Below are 20,845 nucleotides of genomic sequence, written 5' to 3'. Positions count from 1 at the left end.
ACACACACACACACACACACACACACACACACGCACACACACACACACACACACACACACACACACATGCACACATACCATATAATGTATATGGTTACACAAATATAATAAAGTAATACAAAATTAGAAAAAATGGTTTGATAAAAAACACATACTAATATCACTAATCCATTAGCATTTAGCCATCTGTAACTTTGAAGTCATAATGGGACCCTACTGGATCTCTTTTCAACAGACCTTTCTGGTTAGTGTGGGCAATTTTGGCTTTTCTAATAAAAATGATAAAAGAGCAGAAGTAAAATGAAAAAAGATAAACGCCTTATTGAACAATTCATGGTTTACTGACCATGTTAATGATGTAATCTGCAATACAAGCAACTAAGCCATTCATCTTCAATCAGCTGATCAATAGCAGGTTACAGTCATCTCCAGGGCACACAGCCCCACAGTAGTGATACTATATGTTCATCACTCATAAAAGAATGAGAGAGAACTATCAATACACTTGTCTGTACGAGAGCCCAATATCTCAAGAGTTGCAGGATAAAATTTCAGAGAGAAAAAATGGCGAAAGTATACCCATTGATTAAGTTGTTAAAGTTTGTTTGGTATATCAAAGTGTAATACACATGTTTCAGAAACTGCTGAGTTTATGAAATGTGAGAACAGTTTTAAATTTCATAATTGATATAACTTTGCTGGTAGTTTTCTTGTTCCCATTGCTTCCTTGGCTCACTGCTAGAATGTGGGCATATTTCATATAGATATGGCTCGTCAGTAAGGGAGTCTAGATTGTTGCCTCAAATACCTCCTGCGCTTTGACCTATTTCTTGTTATTTTCTTCCTGCTATCTCATCTCACATGAAAGGTCTGACATAATTAGGAAATCCACTAAATATTTCTTGGGTGTGTCCAGGAATACACCACTTTTGCTTGACCAGGAATGCACCATGTTTGATGCTGATAGTACAAATACTCCTTCTCCAGAGGGAAGTCGAGTCAGGGTTTCTGTTTTGTAGGACAAGACCTGATGGTGTCCATAGTCCATACCAAGCAAAGACAGAGCTTGTCTTCGTATGGCTCAGCCAAGGGATTATGATCAAGTGGATCAAGATGGGTCATTCCTGAATTTGAACTGGTAGGAAGAGAAAATATTAACTGAGATCTTTAAATAGCTTTCTACTTTCTACCTTTTCCTAAAGACAGTCTGGCTGTACACACACTTCCCCCAAACTCAAGGACTCTGCTCATCTGTCTCACCTGAAAGTTACCTGAGAAGTGTCAAAACAGGACATTTATTTAGTTCTAAGGTATAAATGAGTATAAGATATATATGTTGACTTGAAATAGTCTTTCTATGTAGGAAGTCATCATCATATATACATATGCACAGCATATACACACAATATAAATGTCAGATATAAGAATAAAAATGTATTTCTTCTTTCCTTGAAGATAATAACAAAAAATTTCTTTATTAGACAAATAGTATGTCTGGGATGCAGAAAGGAGTTAGACTTGGTAAAACTGCTAGTTTTATTAACTTGAAAATTAAGCCATCGGGGCAATAATATTAGCTTTTAAAGAATGCATAATAAAAAAGAGTTCTTTTTGTCTAGCAAGCACTAGGCCTCAAGTGACAAGACCCTTGGGCAACTATTATTTAACTATCTACATACATACCCATTTCTATCTAAAAGGAAGATAGAAAAGACGGAACAACCTCTCATCATTTATTGGCAGAAGCAAAAGCAGAAATGGATGCTTAGAAGTTCTTTTCCTAGATTTTTCTAGAAAAACAGTTCTCTGATCAAGCAAGTCTGGGTGGCGCCACACTTTAAAATAGTTCCATTGTCTTGGGACCTCTTCACATGCCTCTAAGGTGCTGCTTCCCAGGTCCCATGACTCTCAAAAAGTGAACTTGCTGTCTTTAAACTCAGGCCTCCATCCTTCCTCATGGTCTATTTACCACACTTAGGTTCTGGTCTCTGGAACACACGGAAGCAAGCTAGCTGTGTTTACCTACCTAACAAAGTCCCTTACCTTCCTGAGGTGATGTACTGACACTCAGGCTCTTATCTGCAAATTTTGCCTGAGTAAAAAGTTAAACCTACTCCTGTGGGGTGGGCCGTTTACAACATATGACATACTTAGACATTTTGCTTTTCCTTGAAAGAACTCCCCTCCCAGGAAGCCTGCATCAGGGAACAAGAAGACTGGCGACTAACCTGATGCCAACAGCTTTCTCCCCTCTCCCCTCATGACTCCCCATAAAACTGGTCCCAGAATTAAATCCAACAGTTGTTCTACCTATGTTATTGGCCTGTATGCTTCTTTAAATTTTATATACAATTAACATATTGGAGATTTCATAAAGATGTTGAGCTGTGTGTAGCTGCATGCACCTCACTGTTTACAAGGAGTTCAGAAGCATAAGATTTATCCTAACATAATTTTACATGAAGTTTTTCCTATATATTATGTATGTTAGTTGAGGTGTTTAGTTTGTTTTTTCTGTGCCCCTTCCAATGTTTCTCTGAGGTCCCCTGTCACTTGTTTTCTCTCTGCAATACACCATTTCTCAGAGTTTTGCCCTCTAAACTCAGCCTTCATTCTGACTGATGTTTATAAATTTATAGTTTATTATTGTAATAATAGATGTGGCTTGAATAGTGACAAAAATGTACTCTTTGTTGTTTGAAAATGTTATACATCTGTTTTGATCAAAGAGTTCCTCCATTTCCTCCTTCCAATGCCTCTCCTATCCTCCTACTTCATGGACTCTGTCTTGAGATCCACTGAGTTCACCTAGTGCTACCTGGATGTGCATGGGTGCAATGGCCTTTTCATGATAAATAGGAAAAGAAATTTTTTTTAAAAAATATAGAAGGGAGCCATGTGCTCAGTGGATAAGAGCACTTGTTACACAAGTGTGCGGTTCTGATTCAGACCCATGGTCCTGAGGTAAAAGTTGGATGTGATGCACGTTCCTGTAACCCTGGAACTGTGGAGGACACCCAGTGATGGCCAAGTAGCCTCGCCTATACACACACATCTCCAGGTCCAGTGACATCCCATGTCAAGGATGTAAGGTAGGGAGTGAAGGAGCAGAAGACGCAGTGTCTTCTTCTGGCCTCTGACAGTTTGTGTATGGGTGTGTGGATTTGCACAGACACATTTACAGATTGTGTAACACATGCACAAATCAAGAAAAGCTTATAATGCTCAGTTCTAGTCAATACATTTTATAGCAGAAAACTATTTTCTTTTTATAAAAATAGTTAATTTAAATACATTTTTAAAAAGATTAAGGAAAGCAAGTACTATAAAACATTTATAAAAGGATTATGAAATAGTTAATAAACACATCCATTGTTTCCAAAGTGAACTAGAAAGTTCTCACAGACCCTTCATATACAACAATTAGTTCCTGCCTTTATGTCTGATGAGTCCTTCCAAAGTTAATACTATTCATTTATTTAGCAAGATTTTCTGTAAGTTATACAGATAGGATTTTGCTTAATTTGGTATTAATTTATAAAAATTTCCAAGAGGCTGAGAATGAGTTTTCTCAGTCAATAGACATTTTGGTTAATTGAGAATCATCATTTATACCATATACTGGTCACCATTAAAATGTAAATATCACAAATTAATGCTAATCTAAAGTTAAATGGAATATAACAATCTTTAGTGATGCATAAAATATCTTTAAAATCTTTTTATTAGTTATTTTATTAATTTACATTTTAAATGTTATCCCCCGTCTTTTATTTTCACTTTTAAGACTATTTCTGTGTGTCTCTGTGGGCATGTACATATGGGTGCAGGCACCAGTGGAACCTAGAAGAAGGTGTTGGATGCCCTGGAGCTGGGGTCACAGGTGGGTGCGAACTGGCTTACATGAGTGATGGAATTTTTTCTATGTCTTGAACTTAGGTCCTCTGTAAGAAAAACATATATTCCTAGCTTCTGAGACACCTCAATAGCCCCCTGCCCCAAAATTTTATTAGAATTACATGAACATCAGTTCTTAGCATACAGTTCTAGGTTGGTTATAGTTAGGACTGAAATGGTACTTAAAATATGGCATTTATCTTGGAAAATGATTTTAAAATTCCATGGCTTGCCTTACTGCTTCAGGTACATACATATAGAGTTCCGAGTACAGGTTTATACCACCATTAGGACTTGAAGTTTTTGTTGTTGTTGTTTTGTTTGTTTGGTTGGTTTTTGAGACAGGGTTTCTCTGTGTAGCCCTGGCTCTCCTGGAACTCACTCTGTAGACCAACCTGGCCTTGAACTCAGAAATCTGCCTGCCTCTGCCTCCCAAGTGCTGGATTAAAGGCGTGTTCCACCACTGCCCGGCTTTGAAGTATTTTTTAAGTGTAAAATATTTTTAAGAACAAGGAAACCTACACCTTCTGCTACTACAAAATCCATAACAAGAGCAAGCTTGTTTGCCGTGGACAGTTTACAGTCAATGATGCTGTTTTTGCATACACTCTGAAGGCTGCTTAGCCTCTCCAAAAAATATTTCAGATACAGAAAGCACAATGTCCTTTTCATGAAAGGAGTTTAGGGTCAGATTCAAATGGGAAACAGACTGGCCAACAGTGAACACAGATTTCACACACATTCCATCAAACACACACAAAATGACAAGCCTAACAGTTGCACTGCCTTGGTATTCATGGGATGGCATGTGCTAAACCACAATGTCCACAGAGCCTGTGTGGTTTATTTCTTCTAGATTAAAAAAAAACAAAAAGCAAGGCTCCTGGTTCTAGCAAGGCAAAGTGACATGGCTTTACATCGTTGGCATCCAGGAAATGTGAGGAAGAGATTTCTTGGTATGAAAGGTTAAAAGGAATGCCTTAACAACTAAACTTCTGCTTGTTCCATTGTAAAGGCCTCAGTGGCTTGGATACCCACGCCATAGAATGCGATTCTGTTACTGGAAGGATTTCCCTGAAGTCACATGGATTCTCAAACCCCTTTTGCCTTTTGGAACTGGTTTGCCACTGTCAGAATCCTAAAATCACTCCTCTTATAAATTAAGATTAGTATTCCTGCATAAGTTAAAATTTGTAGATGTTTGAGAACTATCTTAAGAAAGCACTGAAGCCTAACAACCATGACTATAAAATATCAGCATTGACTGCAATATCAGATAGTAACTTTATATTGAAAGCTGGCATATTAAAATAAAGGGAACCTTTAAATCTACAGGACGAAGCTAATACTGTGACCATTTCGCTCTTGTTTCCTTTTGTTTGAAGATGACTCTTCAAAAAGATATTACTTTTTTAAATTTCTAACTTGAGTATATAAAATAAATTTTATAAAATTATTATATTATAGCTGATAGTCAAAGGACTAGATATAGTGAGATTCAGGACTTTCTAAGGACGGCCAATGGTATTTGAGGTCAAATTAAGGGTGCAGAATTTGGTATAATGCTATGTATCTGCTTATATACACATTAATACATACACATTCACTGCATGCACAGACTTATATATTTAAATGGACAGCATCTAACTTGTTATCTCAAAATTAGAAGAGTGAACTTGTTAAAATAAATAAGGAAAAATGATCTGTAGTTAAATTTGGCATTGAATTTTGAGATATGTTTCTTAAAAATAGCTCATATTTCTCCTACTTGTCCTAACAGATAACTTTTGGAACTCTGCTGAAAGCTGACAGAGAAGGACTGCATCTGACTCCCTCCAATCTAATGCCCTGAGACATTTCATTTATGGTAAAATCCATAATTTATTATTACTCAAATTTTAAAAATGGTTCTAGAAGCCATATACAAGAACTGAAAATAGTTAAGACACTTAAGTTATTTTAACTTTTTTCTTCTGCCTCAAGGAAAACTTAGATAACATTTTAAGCGGATTGGTAATCTATTCTATTTATGGAGTCCTTGGGAGATGGTGACCTTTAGTATGATACTTCAAGATTTAGGAAAGGACTTGTTATAGGTAAGTTATATAAGATGGAAGAGAAATGTGTGAACGTTCTGTTCTGGTGAGCGTTTCCTGCAAACCTGGAAGCACGGTAGGCCTGGACCAAGGCTCTCCCTCAGCATCCTGTGGGATACTGGAGTGCTCTTTTGATACTTTCTGTGCCATGCTAACACCTACCATTAGAACTTCCATGGGAGGCAACGGTCTTAACCTGACCCATCTGGCCGTTTTGACCAAACTGACATGTATGGTCATAGGTCAAAGATCACCTTCAGGATAATTCCTGGTACAATGACACTATCCCAGAAACAACTTCATTTCTCTAAACCTTCTTGTCTTCAGTTTGGGTCTGTGCTACTTTTGGTGAATACAGAGGCTTTGCACATTCCTATTTTACCCCACCTCCCCCACACATAAGAATTTCAATGATGGAAACCTGTCTTACTGGAAAAGGCAGCATACAATTGAACAAATAATACATTTACTACTAGTAGTGAATGTTTTGTAATATGAATGATTCCTTTTTCCAAAGCCAAGAACTACATGGTATAGGTTATGTCTACTCCTACTTTACACTTCAGAGTTACCTAATTGGTCAGGTAACTCTAACAGTACCATAGACTGAGTGGTTTGGACAATCATTTCTGTCTCAGAGCGTTTTCGTGTGGTAGAGAAAAATAGCAAGCTGCCTCAGTGCACAGGCTGTAATTCCATTCATGAGCGACTGGCCCCTGACCTGATTGTCCCCCTCCAATGTCCCCCTCTAAGCAACAGTGCAGAGGTTTAGAGTTCACAGAGACCTGTTGAGTACTTTTTTTTTGTATAAGTTATCTGCCTCTTTACACAAATTACTGTTTTCAAATTTATAGTGGAAACACTGGTACTCATACCTAGTCCTTTTGAGTCCCCAAATGATGTATAATATTTATATAAGATTTCTACTTCAAACAATAGATTGTAAGCTCCTGGAGGCTTATTTTTTGTTGTGTGAAAGGAATAAGTCTCTCTCTCTCTCTCTCTCTCTCTCTCTCTCTCTCTCTCTGTGTGTGTGTGTGTGTGTGTGTGTGTGTGTGTGTGTGTGTGTGTGTGTGTGTGATGTTGATCCACAGGCACTGGGTTAGTTTTCCCTTTGCCTATGTAACTGTTATGAACAAAGTTACACAGAATCTGCTCAGGAACTTGTTTCAGTTCTGTCAGCAGTATGCTGAGAAGCACAATTTCTAGGCAATGTAACTCATTGTTTAGTCTTTTCAGGCACAGCCAAAGTGCTTTATTGTCCCATCAGTGATACAGAGGGTTCTGTTTTCTTCCCACTTTCACGGGGACCTTGGTGTTTTCTTGTTTTGGATTTAAATCTCAGGATCTGAATAATGGTCTCCCATGGTGACCAGTGCTTTCTCATAGTATAGGTACCGAGTAAACACTGTGAATGAATCCCACTGAGGATCCTGAGCAGAGCATGACGGGGGAATCAGCTGGGATCCAGGCAAGACTTAAGTTTAGAAAACAAGTTAAAAACTATTTTATTATAACACAAGGACACATATTGGAGTAGATAAAACTACCCAATGGTGGCTACTAAAACAAAGAGTTACCACAAAGCCAGTAAGATAGAATCTAATAATTTTTAAGAACTGCTTTAACTATAACCAAAAAAACCAGTCCTTTTTTTTTTTTTTTTTTTTTTGAAACAAAAGCAACTTCAAGTTGTTACATAAAAAACCCTGCAACGGGTGAGTAGGGTGTTTACATGCTGCTGTTTGGGCTAGCTATAAGGAATGTCTGTGGATGACCATGCAGCTTTGTACGTGTGAGAGCAGATGAGCATTCAGAATGTATTCACATGGACACATGTTATAAATACCATGCACGAGAAGTAACACAGAAACGACGGCTTCATAGCTCCAGGAGGGACTCCGGTTAACCCTGTGCTGATGGCTCTCTTCAGCTACAAAAGACGGAAGTTTATCAGCCTCTCAGTGCAGCCACGTTCCCAGGCATGCCACAGAAGGAAAGCATTATTTTCAGAAAGAAGAAGGGGGAAACGGAGCACTTCAAACGTCAGCATTTGTAAGCTCCCGGGCAGGCACCGAGGAGGGACAGGAGAATATGCTAGCCCAGGTGCCCGGCTAACCCCTTTCCTGTCCAGGTAAGAATGTGAAATGTCTTCCTCAATGCTAAAGCAAGGACTAACAAAAGCTGGGATCCATTAGGAAAAAGCAGAATGCTTCGGATATTATCAACCTATTAAGAATTCTATGGTTTTAGTCACTATTGAGCATTTCCTTCCAAACACACTGGCTTTCTCCATCACTAAGGCTCTTCAACACACCTTCAACTTTCTCATCACGGGGGCTGCTAAGATGATCCCTTTCTGGTCTGGGACTGTCCGAGCACCCTCACGCCTGTTGTGTATTAACTCTGGATAATGTGTGCAGCCCTCCTGCCACCCTGGCTGGGACACATCAGGACCCTGCGGCCCTCATCTCTTCCTTCTCCACAGTCCTGCATGCTGTCATGCATCTCTCTAAAGCACAGTCTTGCTCAAATGCAGAGGCGTCTGGCTCAGCTCTGTTTTCACCTACTCCTTAAACTACATAAAAACAAGTTTTAGGGGTTCTCATCTTTCCTTCCTCTCTCTCACAAACTGTACGTATACAAACATATCAATACAAAAAGAAAACATAAGTAAAATTTTAAAATAAGGATATCCATCGGAGAGAAAATGAAAGCAGGCCTTACAAAGTTACTTTTTGATGTTCCTAACTAGGAATCTGCAAACTGCAGAAAAATATAAAATACATAGAACTACTAACTACATTATAACTGCTTGAAACAGTGAGGTTATGTCCTTGCTCTCTGTAGTCAAGTATACACATGGATAAAAGGCTTCAACTTCTCATTCTAATGCTCTCTAATGCTGACAAAGACAGTAAATAGGTATCATATTGTACAGTTTCACCATGCCACATGGGGGAAAGTCAGGTTTTTATTTTGTGGTGAATGTATCATTGAGTATAAAATTTCACTCAATGAAGACAGTCAATAAACATGGGACCAACTGGTTCAGTATTCAGGTTCTACCACACAACACTGAACAGCAGAGAAAAAGGGCAGACAAAAGGTGTCCTATACTCTTATCTTTGAAATACTTTAGTACTATTACATCAGAATTAAGTCACATAGTTTTGTAGGGAATATGGTCACTTACTCTCCAGCTCAAAGATTGTGTGCACACACAAGAAAACTGAAGCTGTAAAGTAACCAAACATATTTATAGTTTTGCCCGGATAACAATGTGAACATCTCGGACTCTAAAATACTGATGGGCAAAGGAAACATTTTTGAAAATACAGGACAAATATAATTGCTGGGATAGAGAGAGAGAAAGAGAGAGAGAAGAAAAGAGATGTTTTCTATTTTATAGATTTTTTTTCTCTTGGGCATAATTATGAAATGACATTCAAGTGCAACCAGTGAAATGCCTATTTTTTTTCTTACAAATTCCAAAGACATCAGCAAAACCACCTTTGTCAGTAATAAAAATAAAAAGCCTTTGACTTTTTAAATGTTATCATACTGTCACAGCAGAATAAAATTAGCTTGAAAAATGATGTAAAGGCACATGATGCCGTTCATTATGTATGGTGGCAACGGCAGCACTGCACAGTGTTCATAAAGGCTGCTCCATTAAATTTACCTCCAGTCAATAATTAGGAGTCCACAAATAAACCTGGGCAATTAAATCAATACTTCCAGGCAATTATATTCCAGAGTCCAGGCTCAGTGGCACAAAAAGGCACTATATCAACCTGCAGTATTAAGCAGTCTGATGCCATCTCAACACAGAATTTTTAATACTAACTGGACAGAATAAGTATATACCCAGATAATACAGATATGTATATGTACTTCCACATATGTAAGACACTTGCATATATACATACACAAGTGCATGCATATGCACGTGCACGCACACACACACACATACACACAAACAACAACAGTATATAGCATTAACAAGATTTAAACATATTGATTTATTATTTTATGGATATAATTGATGATAAAATTTCTAATTAAAGGAACTACAAGGTCCTAGTTATAAGGCCAACACCTAGAAAATCATTACAAGTTTATTCCTATCATTTTAAAGCTGAAAACACTTCATACCAGCCATCACTGAACTCCTTCCCATGCCAGGCACTGGGCTGAGTCTGAGCTCTGCAGGCTGGAGAGGTTAAGAAATGAGTTCTGCAGGTGGCCCAGCACTTGAGCATGTGCTGCTCTAGCAGAGGGTCTGAATCTGGTTCCCAGTACCCACATGGGCAGCTTAGCTCCAGAGGGAGCCGATACTCTGGCCTCTGAGACACCTGCACGCATGTGCACAACCCACCACCCTCACTTCATATACATCACTAAAAATAAAGGTGCATCTTAAGAAAAAGAAACGTCCTCTATTTCTCAAAATCAAGTTGTTACTGAAAAGGGACTTCTCTCACACCTGTGTATCTGTATTTGGACAACTTTAACAAAAATGTCACCTATCACATTCTATTATTGAAGTAATTACAGATAAGGCTTAGAAACTATATAACATTAACGCCAGGAGCATGAGTATGTATCATTTACTTATTGTGCTGTGGTTCTTGTCTTGGCGCTGGGGGTTGAACTCATGTCCCCATACATGCTAATCAAGGACTCAGCCACCAGTGCATCTCCAGGCCTCTCACTACAAACATGGGAGATGCTACCGGATGATACAGATATAAACTAACAATACTTAGTATCAACTTGTTTTTAATTGTTGCAGAAACATTCATAGGGCCTTTCAAAAGTCACTGACTGATGTTTTTTTTTTTTCCCACTTTGATAATTATATTTTAGCTTTTATTTATTTATTTCAGGTTGGGTTTCAAATAAACAATTAGGGTGTGCAAAAAAAAAGTGACTATAATGAAAAAGTTTTAGAATGCATTACACGCTGTCAGTGATGTCAAAACAAAAGCTGGCTATGACCAGAAAAGCAGGCTCTCACCTGCCAATAAACTGCCCTTGATCACTTACAAGAGGGGCACATCCCAGCAGACCATGTGTGTATTAAAAAAACACTTGAAAGGGGAGGAAGAGTATATCACACTGGTCACAGCAGCAGCCTCAATAGAGCCCTCAGGGAGGCCAGCTCGGCTTGGCCCTGTCATCCTCTATGCAGCCTTCCACTCAGCCCAGAAAACGTCGATAGGAAAATGTTTGAGGGGCCTCTGGTGGAAATTTTTTCATTCTTTCTGCATTGACAGGATGCCAAATCAATATTTACTTCCCACTAACAAGCTGCTCGAGGTCTCAGTAGAAAATATTGTAGAGAATGCGGGAAGACACAGTAATAAACAGCTGTCTGGCTGTGAGGAAAACACGCATTGACTGGAAACAGGCCCACAGTAAAAGGTCATCGAAACCCATGAACTCCTCAGGTGTCCGTATCAACTTCCAACTTTAAAGACACTAAGAAAGAATCTCTTTTCCTAAGAGGTTGGAAGAATGGATCCTTTTTACTCTAGCAAGCAGAGCGATTGACTCAATAATTTAATTAATGCACTTGCCAAGGCCCGTGTTGGCTCTTTCTCAAGGCATTTGCTTCATTTGTTAAGTCCAAAGGTACAAATAGGGGGTTAACTTTACCATTGACCCAGGGGATTCTGCTTCACCTAACAAATAAATAAGGGTGTCTACAAATGTGAGGCTGGCTATATTTATTTGGAAATTTTAATATATGAAGCACAAACATGAAATACCTGTCCTTCAAGAAGTTTCTGAATGTACAACATCCACTCCTTGTCATTTTCAATGTCTATCTTTGTCTTCTCAATTTCCTAAGGAAAATAAAAACAGGTACATTAACTGATATGAACTTATTCAATTCTGCTAGGATCTAGCAGCTAGATATGGAATACATATACAGGATATCAACTAAGAGTGACCCATCTCTTCCAAGGTGGATATTTAAATCCGTACTATTTAATATTTAATTTGTAAATACTCACATTCACACAGAAGCTATATTTGTGTTTATATATTTCATAATAAATTAAGTTTTTTTCAGTTTTCACACTGTGGCTCCAGATAGGGATGGATGGGAATAAAAAAGGTGTTCCAGTAAAAAGACGAGGCAGGGCTGGAGAGATGGCTCAGTGGTTGTTAAGGGTGCTTACAGAGGACCTGAGTTTGGTTTCCAACACCCATGTCAGGTGACTCGAAATAGCCTATAAGTCCAGCATACAAGGAATCCAACTCTACCTCTGGCCTATGCAGGGGCCTATTCATTCTCTCTCTCTCTCTCTCTCTCTCTCTCTCTCTCTCTCTCTCTCTCTCTCTCCCTCCCTCCCTCCCTCCCTCTCCCTCTCCCTCCCTCCCTCCCTCACCCTCCCTCTCTCCCTCTCCCCCCTCCCTCCCCTGCATGTGAGCATGCACACACACAGAAACACATTTGAAAGAAGCATTTGAGAAACTAACAGTCGTTGAAATTTACTACATGTCAGTCTTCACACTAGGCACTCCACACAGACTCTCATCCTTCAACATGAATTTACGGCAGCTAGATGTAGTTTAAAGTACATAATTCAGACAAGACACTCCACCTCTTAATCTCTAAGAGACGTATAGTTCATCCTAAATAAACTCTGGTCTGTAATTAAGCACAGTGAATATATCAAGGATCCCTGATAGTCTTCACAGTGTGTTCGTGCTCAAGTTCTTTTTATTTCCAGGAGGGTTTGCAGACTGTGTGGCACGTGCGGCTGCAGGCAGAGGTCTTTGGTATCAGGTGCGTCAGCTCAGAGGCATGGGTGCTGCTTTGGGAATCTTTGGAAGTATGAGGAACCTTTTCTAAGGTCATACACTTAAAGGAGACAGTTTGACTAATTTCCCTATTCAAGTGACGTGATGTCTTTCTAATTTACAGGCCAGAGAGCATCCTTGTAATGATAAACAATAAAAAACATGTGCCTGCATTTGTTTGTGTAAGTGCACAGGCAGGCACAGACACACACACACACACACACACACACACACACACACACACACACACACTCTCAGAGAGACACACCAGTGATTAGGAGACTCTACCAAGCCTGGGTGAGGCCCTCAGTTAGGCATTGCTGCCTTCCTTGCACCTTGTTTGATCCTACATGTGATAATGTTCGTCTCCTTCCACGTCCAGTCACAGATGCCGGGGCACATATGCTGAGACTTGGAAATAGGGAAACTAATGACTCATTATCCCACTCACCCACAGGATGAAAGCCATCTCCACAGAATTCCTTTGGATCTTTTCCAAAAAATTCTTGGCAGTTTAAATATCTTTATATTATAGATCTTCTTACAGCAAAAAAAATCTCTTAGACGCTCAGGCCTGCAGGCATTTCACAGAGGATGGTCTCATACAAAACCTTAAGTCTAGTGCTTTATTTTGTCATTGAGCAAATATTTATTGTGATGATCTTGGTATCATCCTGTCTTAAATCTTTCCAAACAATAAATAACAGAAGGCAGGCATCCTTCCCTGGGATAAGGAATACTGTGCTTAGATGAGACAGGATCCTCCCCAGGGCCCACTGACAGGAACATAATCCACCCAAACAGGAGTGGATATACAATATGACAAGATCCTCATAAAATGAAATTATTATCTACTTTAAAACAGTAAATATTTTCAGCCGGGCATGGTGGCGCCCACCTTTAATCCAAGTACTTGGGAGGCAGAGGCAGGCGGATTTCTGAGTTTGAGGCCAGCCTGGTCTACAAAGTACGTTCCAGGACAGCCAGGGCTATACAGAGAAACCCTGTCTCGACCCCCCCCCCAATAAAAAAAAAACAGTAAATATTTTCAAAAGGCAGAATTATTTCAAAATAATCATTTCAGTCAGGAAAACTAATAAGTTTGTTACCAAAAATCCAAACAAACAAACAAACAAACAAACAAACCCTTACACACAGATTTTTATCAAATCAATGGTGACCTGAGTGGACTGGTGAATTAAGAAGAGTGATAAGCAGAGTGTGTGAGCTGGATAGGCAGCTAGTGCCTGGTGTCCCTCGGAGGACACAGGGTTGGTTCCAAGCACCAAACTGGTGATACACCATTTGTTATCTGTAACTCCAGCTCCAGTGGTTTCGTTCCCCTCTTCTGATACCAGGCATGCATGTGGTACAAACAAATGCATGAAGAAAGAGCACTCATATACATAAATAAAATAAATTAACCAAACAATTGCGGTTGCTACTGGGTGTGTACAGGGTGGTTCAGCCCTGTAGTCTGAAAGGGTGGAGAGGCTGAAGCAGGAGAGTCACCTGATCTAGAAGTTTGAGAACAGCCTGGGTAACATAGCAAGAACCTTGCTTCAAACAAAAGAAAATCTCCCTCCCTCTCCTTCCCTCTCCCTCCCTCTCTCTGCCTCTCCTCCCCTCTCCTCTCTCCCTGCTTTTCCCTGCCTCTCTGCTCTCTTTGCCTCTCTCCCTCTCCCCAACCCTCTCACAGTGCATGTGCACACACACACACACACACACACACACACACACCAACAATGACAAAAACCCCAGCTTACAAGATATACAATATGACTAGCTAAAGAGAATGGGGGGACAGAATGGAAAACTGGCATGAGTAACAAGCGACATGAATCTTCCTAATTGCTTATTATGTCTGCTCTCCTTTCCTGTTACATACTTGACTCATATCTACATTATATATTGAGTTTCTTTAAAGGCGTTGAGTTGGTTATACTGTATCTTTCTTTGACAACTTGACAATATCCTCATAAAATGAAATTCTAAGAATTATAAAACAAAAAAGTATATTTAAGTAAAAGTACAGCCAGCCCTTTATTAATGAGTATTCCAGCGCTCTTACCATTTCATCTTCTGTGTCCAGTATCTCCTCTAGGTCTGACCGTGAGATGTTCAGTATGGAAGCTGCCAAGGTCTGGGCTTTATGGGTTGAGGTTTTACAGACATGTCTGCTTTTTTGCATCTTCTTAAGCTCTCTGATTTGATGTCTTGTCCCATGGACATCACTTTGTAACTCATTGACCAAAGCCTAAAATATATTAGAGAGAGCATGGGTTCATATGGAAGTCATAATGAAGATAAAATGGCCCAAACATAAAAATGTGAACGCACTAGCAAATCATTTTTATTAAGGTTACACTGATTTTATTTATTTTGGAAGAAAATGGGCTGTTATCTACCTATTGTCATTAGGTAATAAAAGCTCTCTTAAATCACCTCTTAACTGCATTTCTTTATTAACCATAGCTCTCAAATTCAGTTTTAGGTATGCTAACTGGTATCTTGGCTGGTCAAGCTTGTAGAAGGCAGGCTACGTGTAATCATGATAAAGCACAATTTAGCTGATGAGACTCTTAGTTCTATTTATCTGTAAACATACTATTTGCTTATTAATCTTAATAAACTATTGCATAGTGGGTTTAACTGCTACATATGCTGATGAAAGGTGACCACTGAAAAAGTTGCTTCTGTAATATTTTACTAAAACTAAATTAGAGACACTGGGGACTTGACCCAACCTAGTACAGCGCTGCTGTGACTGACTCATGCTCATAAGATGGAGGGGCTGAAAACACACAGAAAAGCTGAAATTATGTCACAGAAGTCTTCGAGTTTCCCTTTTGAGAAATCAAGAAGTGCTAGTGTGCGTCACTCCTCTAGGCAATTAAGAAGAGCACATTACTCTGCATGGCCAGCGTTCTGTGTGGCAGGCTGGCCAGGGGCTGCTGGGCTGTTTCAACACTCTGCTAGCTCAAAGGGTTCCCTCAACAAGCCTCAGCAGCACTCTCACACAAAGCCAAAAGGAAAATTACCACAGCAAAGAGTATGTTTGCTGTCATGTGACTGGCTGTTACTTGATTTTCTCTTTACTCTTCTTCCCAGATAATTTGTTACACACACACACACAAACAGACAGAGTGAAATATCTGTTTCTCCACTGTACTAGCAAACACCAATCTGATACTTTAGTACAATTTGCTTTTATAACTATTTTGAAGTTCCAAATTCTCATTTTTATTATTACAAATCAAGTGAAGAATCAGCCTTGACATACCTTTATCTTCACTGGCAAATTTAAATTGGCAGAGTAAATCACATTATGCTATTGAAATTATATTTGTCTATTGAACATGTTAATTTTTTCAAAGTTTATTCTTTTTTTAACTATGCCATTTCACAGGGGAAAAGTTTAATGTAGTTATCCTAGTTAGGTATCTATTGATACCTACATGATAAGTAAATGGCCACAAACAACTTGGGGAGGAAAGGTCAAATCCAGGCTGGACTCGCAGGCCAGAAGGGAAGCAGAAGCTGCAGAGGAACAAAGCTTACTGATGCACGCTCATAGCTCCCTTACCTTGCTTTCATATACAGCCTAGGCCCACTTGCCTATGGATGGTACCACCCTAAGTGGGCAGGGTCCTCCCACATCAATTCTCCATCGAGGAAAGACTTCACAGACTTGCCAACAGAACAAGCTGGGCTAATACCCATTTATCAGTGAGTGCATATCATGTGTGTTCTTTTGTGATTGGAATATTAGCCCAGAAGCTTAGAATACCCAAGATACAATTTGCAAAACACATGAAAATTAGAAGGAAGACCAAAGTGTGGACACTTTGATCCTTCTTAGAAGGGGGAACAAAATACCCAGGGAACGAGTTACAGAGACAAAGTTTGGAGCAGAGACTGAAGGCATGACCATTCAGAAATTACCACACCTGGGGATCCATCCTCTAAACAACCACCAATCCCAGACACTATTGCAGATGCCAACAAGAGCTTGCGGACAGGAGACTGATATAGCTGTCTCCTGAGAGGCTCTGCCAGTGCCTGACTATTACAGAAGTGGATGTTTACGGTCATCCATTAGACGGAGCACAGGGTCCCCAATGAAGGAGCTAGAGAAAGTACCCAAGGAGATGAAGGGGTTTGCAGCCCCCTAGGAGTAACATCAATATTAACTAACCAGTACCTGCAGAGCTCCTTGGGACTAAACCACCAATCAAAGAAAACACACAGAGAGACTCATGGCTCTAGCTGCATATGTAGCTGAGGATGGCCTAGTCGGTCATCAATGGGAGGAGAGGCCCTTGGTCCTGTGAAGGTTCTATGCCCCAGAATAGAGGAATAACTGGGCCAGGAAGCAGGAGTGGGTGGGTTGGGAAGCAGGGGGAGGAAAGAGAGGATAGGGGATTTTTGGAGGGGAAACTAGGAAAGGGGATAACATTTGAAATATAAATAAAGAAACTATCTAAAAAAAAAAGAACAAGCTGATGTGTGATTTTTTTTTTTTTAATAGAGATTAGATTCCTTCTTCCCATATGTCCCAAGTTAAGTTGATAAAAAAAATCTAAGTAGTTCGGTAGTTGAACTGGTGAGACTTTAAGATGTTTTCTTTTTCTATCTTTTACAGTGGAGATTTTCTTTTTGATGTGACTCAAATCAGAGCCCTGGAAAAGACTATGAGGTGATCTCTCTGCAGGAGGATACTTGAGAATAATACCCTACATGTTCAGTTATACAAGTGTTAAACATACAGCAAGGTCGAAAAATGTTTAAGGCACATATACCACTAACCTGTATATTATAATCAGTTTTCTATATTTGATTTGTCATGTACCTATTTATCCGTTGATCTATCTTCCATCCTTGAACCATTTTAAAGAAGGTGGCAAACATCTGTCAGTTGGCCCCTAATTACATTTCCATGTGTATCATTAACTAATGATGAATACTTTTAGTACCTTTGAGATCAAATTTTTATACAGTGTAATGCAATATTCCTTGACCATACAGCTTTATGAGATTTTACTAAATGAGAACTTTTTTGGCTAACCTACACCTAGGTTGAAGTAGATGGAATTTCCATCTGTTATGGTTTGGATGCAAATATCACTCACAGGCTCATGTCAAGTTTCAAAACTTGGTTCCTAGCAGGTGTGTTTAGGATGCTGTGGGATCTTTAGGAGGTAGAGCCTAGCTGGGAGAAGAGGCCCACTGGGGGTTGGATTTGAGGTTTACGACCTGGCTCTAGTCCTCTTGTCTCTTTGCTCCTTGATCCTTGGAGATGTAAGGTGGCTGGCTACCTGTTATCACAGATGTGAAGTAGTGTCATAGCTATGCCTTACCACTGTGATAGAGTCGACCCTATACTATGATCCCAAACAAAACCTCTCTTAAGTTGCTTCTTGTCCAGTATATTGTCATAGCAACAAGAACATAGCATTATTTATGCCCTTTCCTGGTCAATCCCTAGTCAGTCAGTTTTCCCAGTACCATTTATCAAAAGTTAAAAACAAACAAACAAACAAACAAACAAACATTACATTCACTATCATATGCTCCTTGTGTCTGTCACTTACTAGTTAGTGATATGTCCATAGATTAATTTATGAGCTCTCTGCTCTGTTCTGTTAATTTATGTTCATTTTATTATGTGAGAATCATGAAGGTTTGATGATGATAACTTTTCAATACAGTTTCAAGCCAGAAAGTATAATACCTTTGGCTTAATTCTTCTTGTTCAACATTGCTTTGTTTGGTCAGCATCTTTTATCATTTTATACAATTCTTTACTACGCATGTTAAGTATGATTGGATTATTAACAGCAATTGTAGTAGATAAACACACACACACACACACACACACACAGAGCTACTAAGACATTTTAACAGTATTAATTCTTCTAACCCATGAGCACAGTCTATTTTTCCATTTATATTTTTCTCAATGAATTTCATCAGTGACAGAAATTAACATTAATTAACAGAAATTCAATTTTCTTGGTTAAATTTTACTCCTAGTTTTTCTTTTATTGTTTTGCTGTTATTGTAAAGGACCATTCCTCTCACTGCTGTCTCAGAGGGCATACTGTTAGAAAGACAGAACACGAATTGACCTTGTTAATTTTGAGGGATAGTCTTAGGGATTTTCAAGTCTAGAACTCTGCAATCTGCCAACAGAGATAACTACAGTCCCTCTCATGATTTCTGTAACCTTTAATTCTTTAAGCCTTTTATGTTGGTCCTGATTTTACAGAAAATGCATTTCACTATTGCATATGATGTCAGCTGTACCTTTAGTGCTTTTACTGGATTGAGATCCACTCACTCCATATTTAATATTTTGTTTTTCAACATAAAATTGTGGAATTTTGTGAAATTCTTTTCTATCTGTGCTCGGTGACAATATGACTTTTTTATTCTGATAATTTAGCACCTCATATGTATTTATCTGCATATTTGAACCATCCACAGAACAAATACCATTTCAACATGGTATATGAGGTTTTTAATGTGTCTGGCTAGTACTTTGTTGAAAATGTTTGCATCTGTCTTTGAATGATAATGAAATGTAATTTTCTTCTCTTCTCATGTCCACATCTAACTTTGCTTTCAGAGTAATACTGACCTTGTCAATAAAGTTTGGAAGTTTTCAGTCCTCTAATTTTTTTGGAAGAGTTTAAGAAGAACTGGCATTAATTCTTCTTAATGTTGGTCCAAGCGATGGGGAAGCCATATGGCACTGGAATTCTGTTTGTTGGGAGGTTTTTGATTACTGATTCAATTGCCTTACTTGTTATTCATTTGGATTTTGTGTTTCTTCATGATTCAGTCTTAGTGGGTAGTTGGTTTTCAGGAATATCCATTTATTATAGCTTATCTAACTTCTTATCATATAATTGTTCAGAGTATTCTCTTATAATCTGGTCACTTATTGCTTATCAGCCATATTTCTGTTGTCAGAGTTATAAATTCTTTCTGTTTTTGCTTTTCTTATTAGTGTAGCTGACTAAAGATTTGCCAGTTTTATATTCTAAAAAATTCAATTAGTTACACTGATCTTTGTTTTGCTTTCTATTCCTTTTATGTGAATCCTTTCTTTCCCAATGCATACTAAGTCCCATTCTTCTGTTAACTGTGGGCTCAATTATTGTTTCCCTTGCTCTTCAAGATTGCAAGTTAGACTGTGCACTTGAGACCCTTTTGTTTATAGCTGTAATCTTTCCACTCAAACCCACATTTTCTGCACCACATACACATAAGTTTTGTTTCCATCTTCATTTGTCTCATTATTTCTTTATTTCTTTCATTTATAATCAGCCCTATTAGCTTTTGGGGATTAAATTGCTTAACTTCCACATTTCCATGAATTTTCCTCTCATTACTGATTTGTATTTTTCCACAAATAGGGTTAGAAAAGATGTTCTGGATGACTTCAATCTTTGAATCTTTTAAAAGTTGTTTTTGTGGCCCCACATTCTCCTGTTTTGGAAAATGTTCAGTACATGTCTGCAAGGACAGCTTTGTCTCTGGTGTGGCTCAGTTCTGCTGTTCATGCCCTCTCTGTTGAGAGGGAACACTGCTGAGGGCCACCATTCTCTTTTCCTTTCCTCCCTCCCATGCTCAGGGTATTTGCTCTATTTATTTAGGTGTACTAATATTTGGTAGACAAATGTTTATAACTGTTTTTGTCATTCTTTTTAGTATGCTTATTAACTAAAGTCTCTCTTGTTATAAATTAAGGCACTTATGTTTTCTTGTAGTTATCATTTGTATGGAATATCTTTTTCTATCTCTTTACTTTTAGTTAGGTGTTCCTTTACAGATAAATTAAGTCTTTTTTATGATTACTAGATCACACTTTCAAAAGAAAGAAAGATGTAAGGAAGGGAAATCTATTCAGTCACCAAGTATTTTCTGATTAGAGAGTTTAGTCCATTTACATTTAAGATAAGCATCCTCAGGTACTGTGTCACCCTCAGGTACTGTGTCATCCTCAGGTACTGAGTCATCCTCAG

At 38.7% G+C, this 20,845-nt stretch overlaps 1 protein-coding gene across 3 annotated transcripts in view; it reads right to left on the bottom strand.

Annotated features, from left to right (window-relative positions):
• Cntln (centlein) overlaps positions 1 to 20,845 on the bottom strand; it is a 250,243-nt gene that overhangs the window by 1,512 nt on the left and 227,886 nt on the right. For all 3 annotated transcript variants that reach the window (XM_029540311.1, XM_029540312.1, XM_029540313.1), the window contains exons 24-25: positions 14,884 to 15,069; positions 11,771 to 11,848 (exon numbers count right to left, since the gene is read on the bottom strand). In XM_029540311.1, coding sequence (XP_029396171.1) covers positions 11,771 to 11,848; positions 14,884 to 15,069 — 264 coding nt within the window. The remainder of the gene's footprint in view (positions 1 to 11,770; positions 11,849 to 14,883; positions 15,070 to 20,845) is intronic.

The sequence above is a fragment of the Mus pahari genome, chromosome 6, assembly GCF_900095145.1.
Source record: "Mus pahari chromosome 6, PAHARI_EIJ_v1.1, whole genome shotgun sequence".
In the NCBI taxonomy this organism is placed as follows: domain Eukaryota; kingdom Metazoa; phylum Chordata; class Mammalia; order Rodentia; family Muridae; genus Mus; species Mus pahari.
The sequence above is the reverse complement of the archived record's forward strand: the minus strand, read 5'-3'. Positions and strand labels throughout refer to the sequence as shown.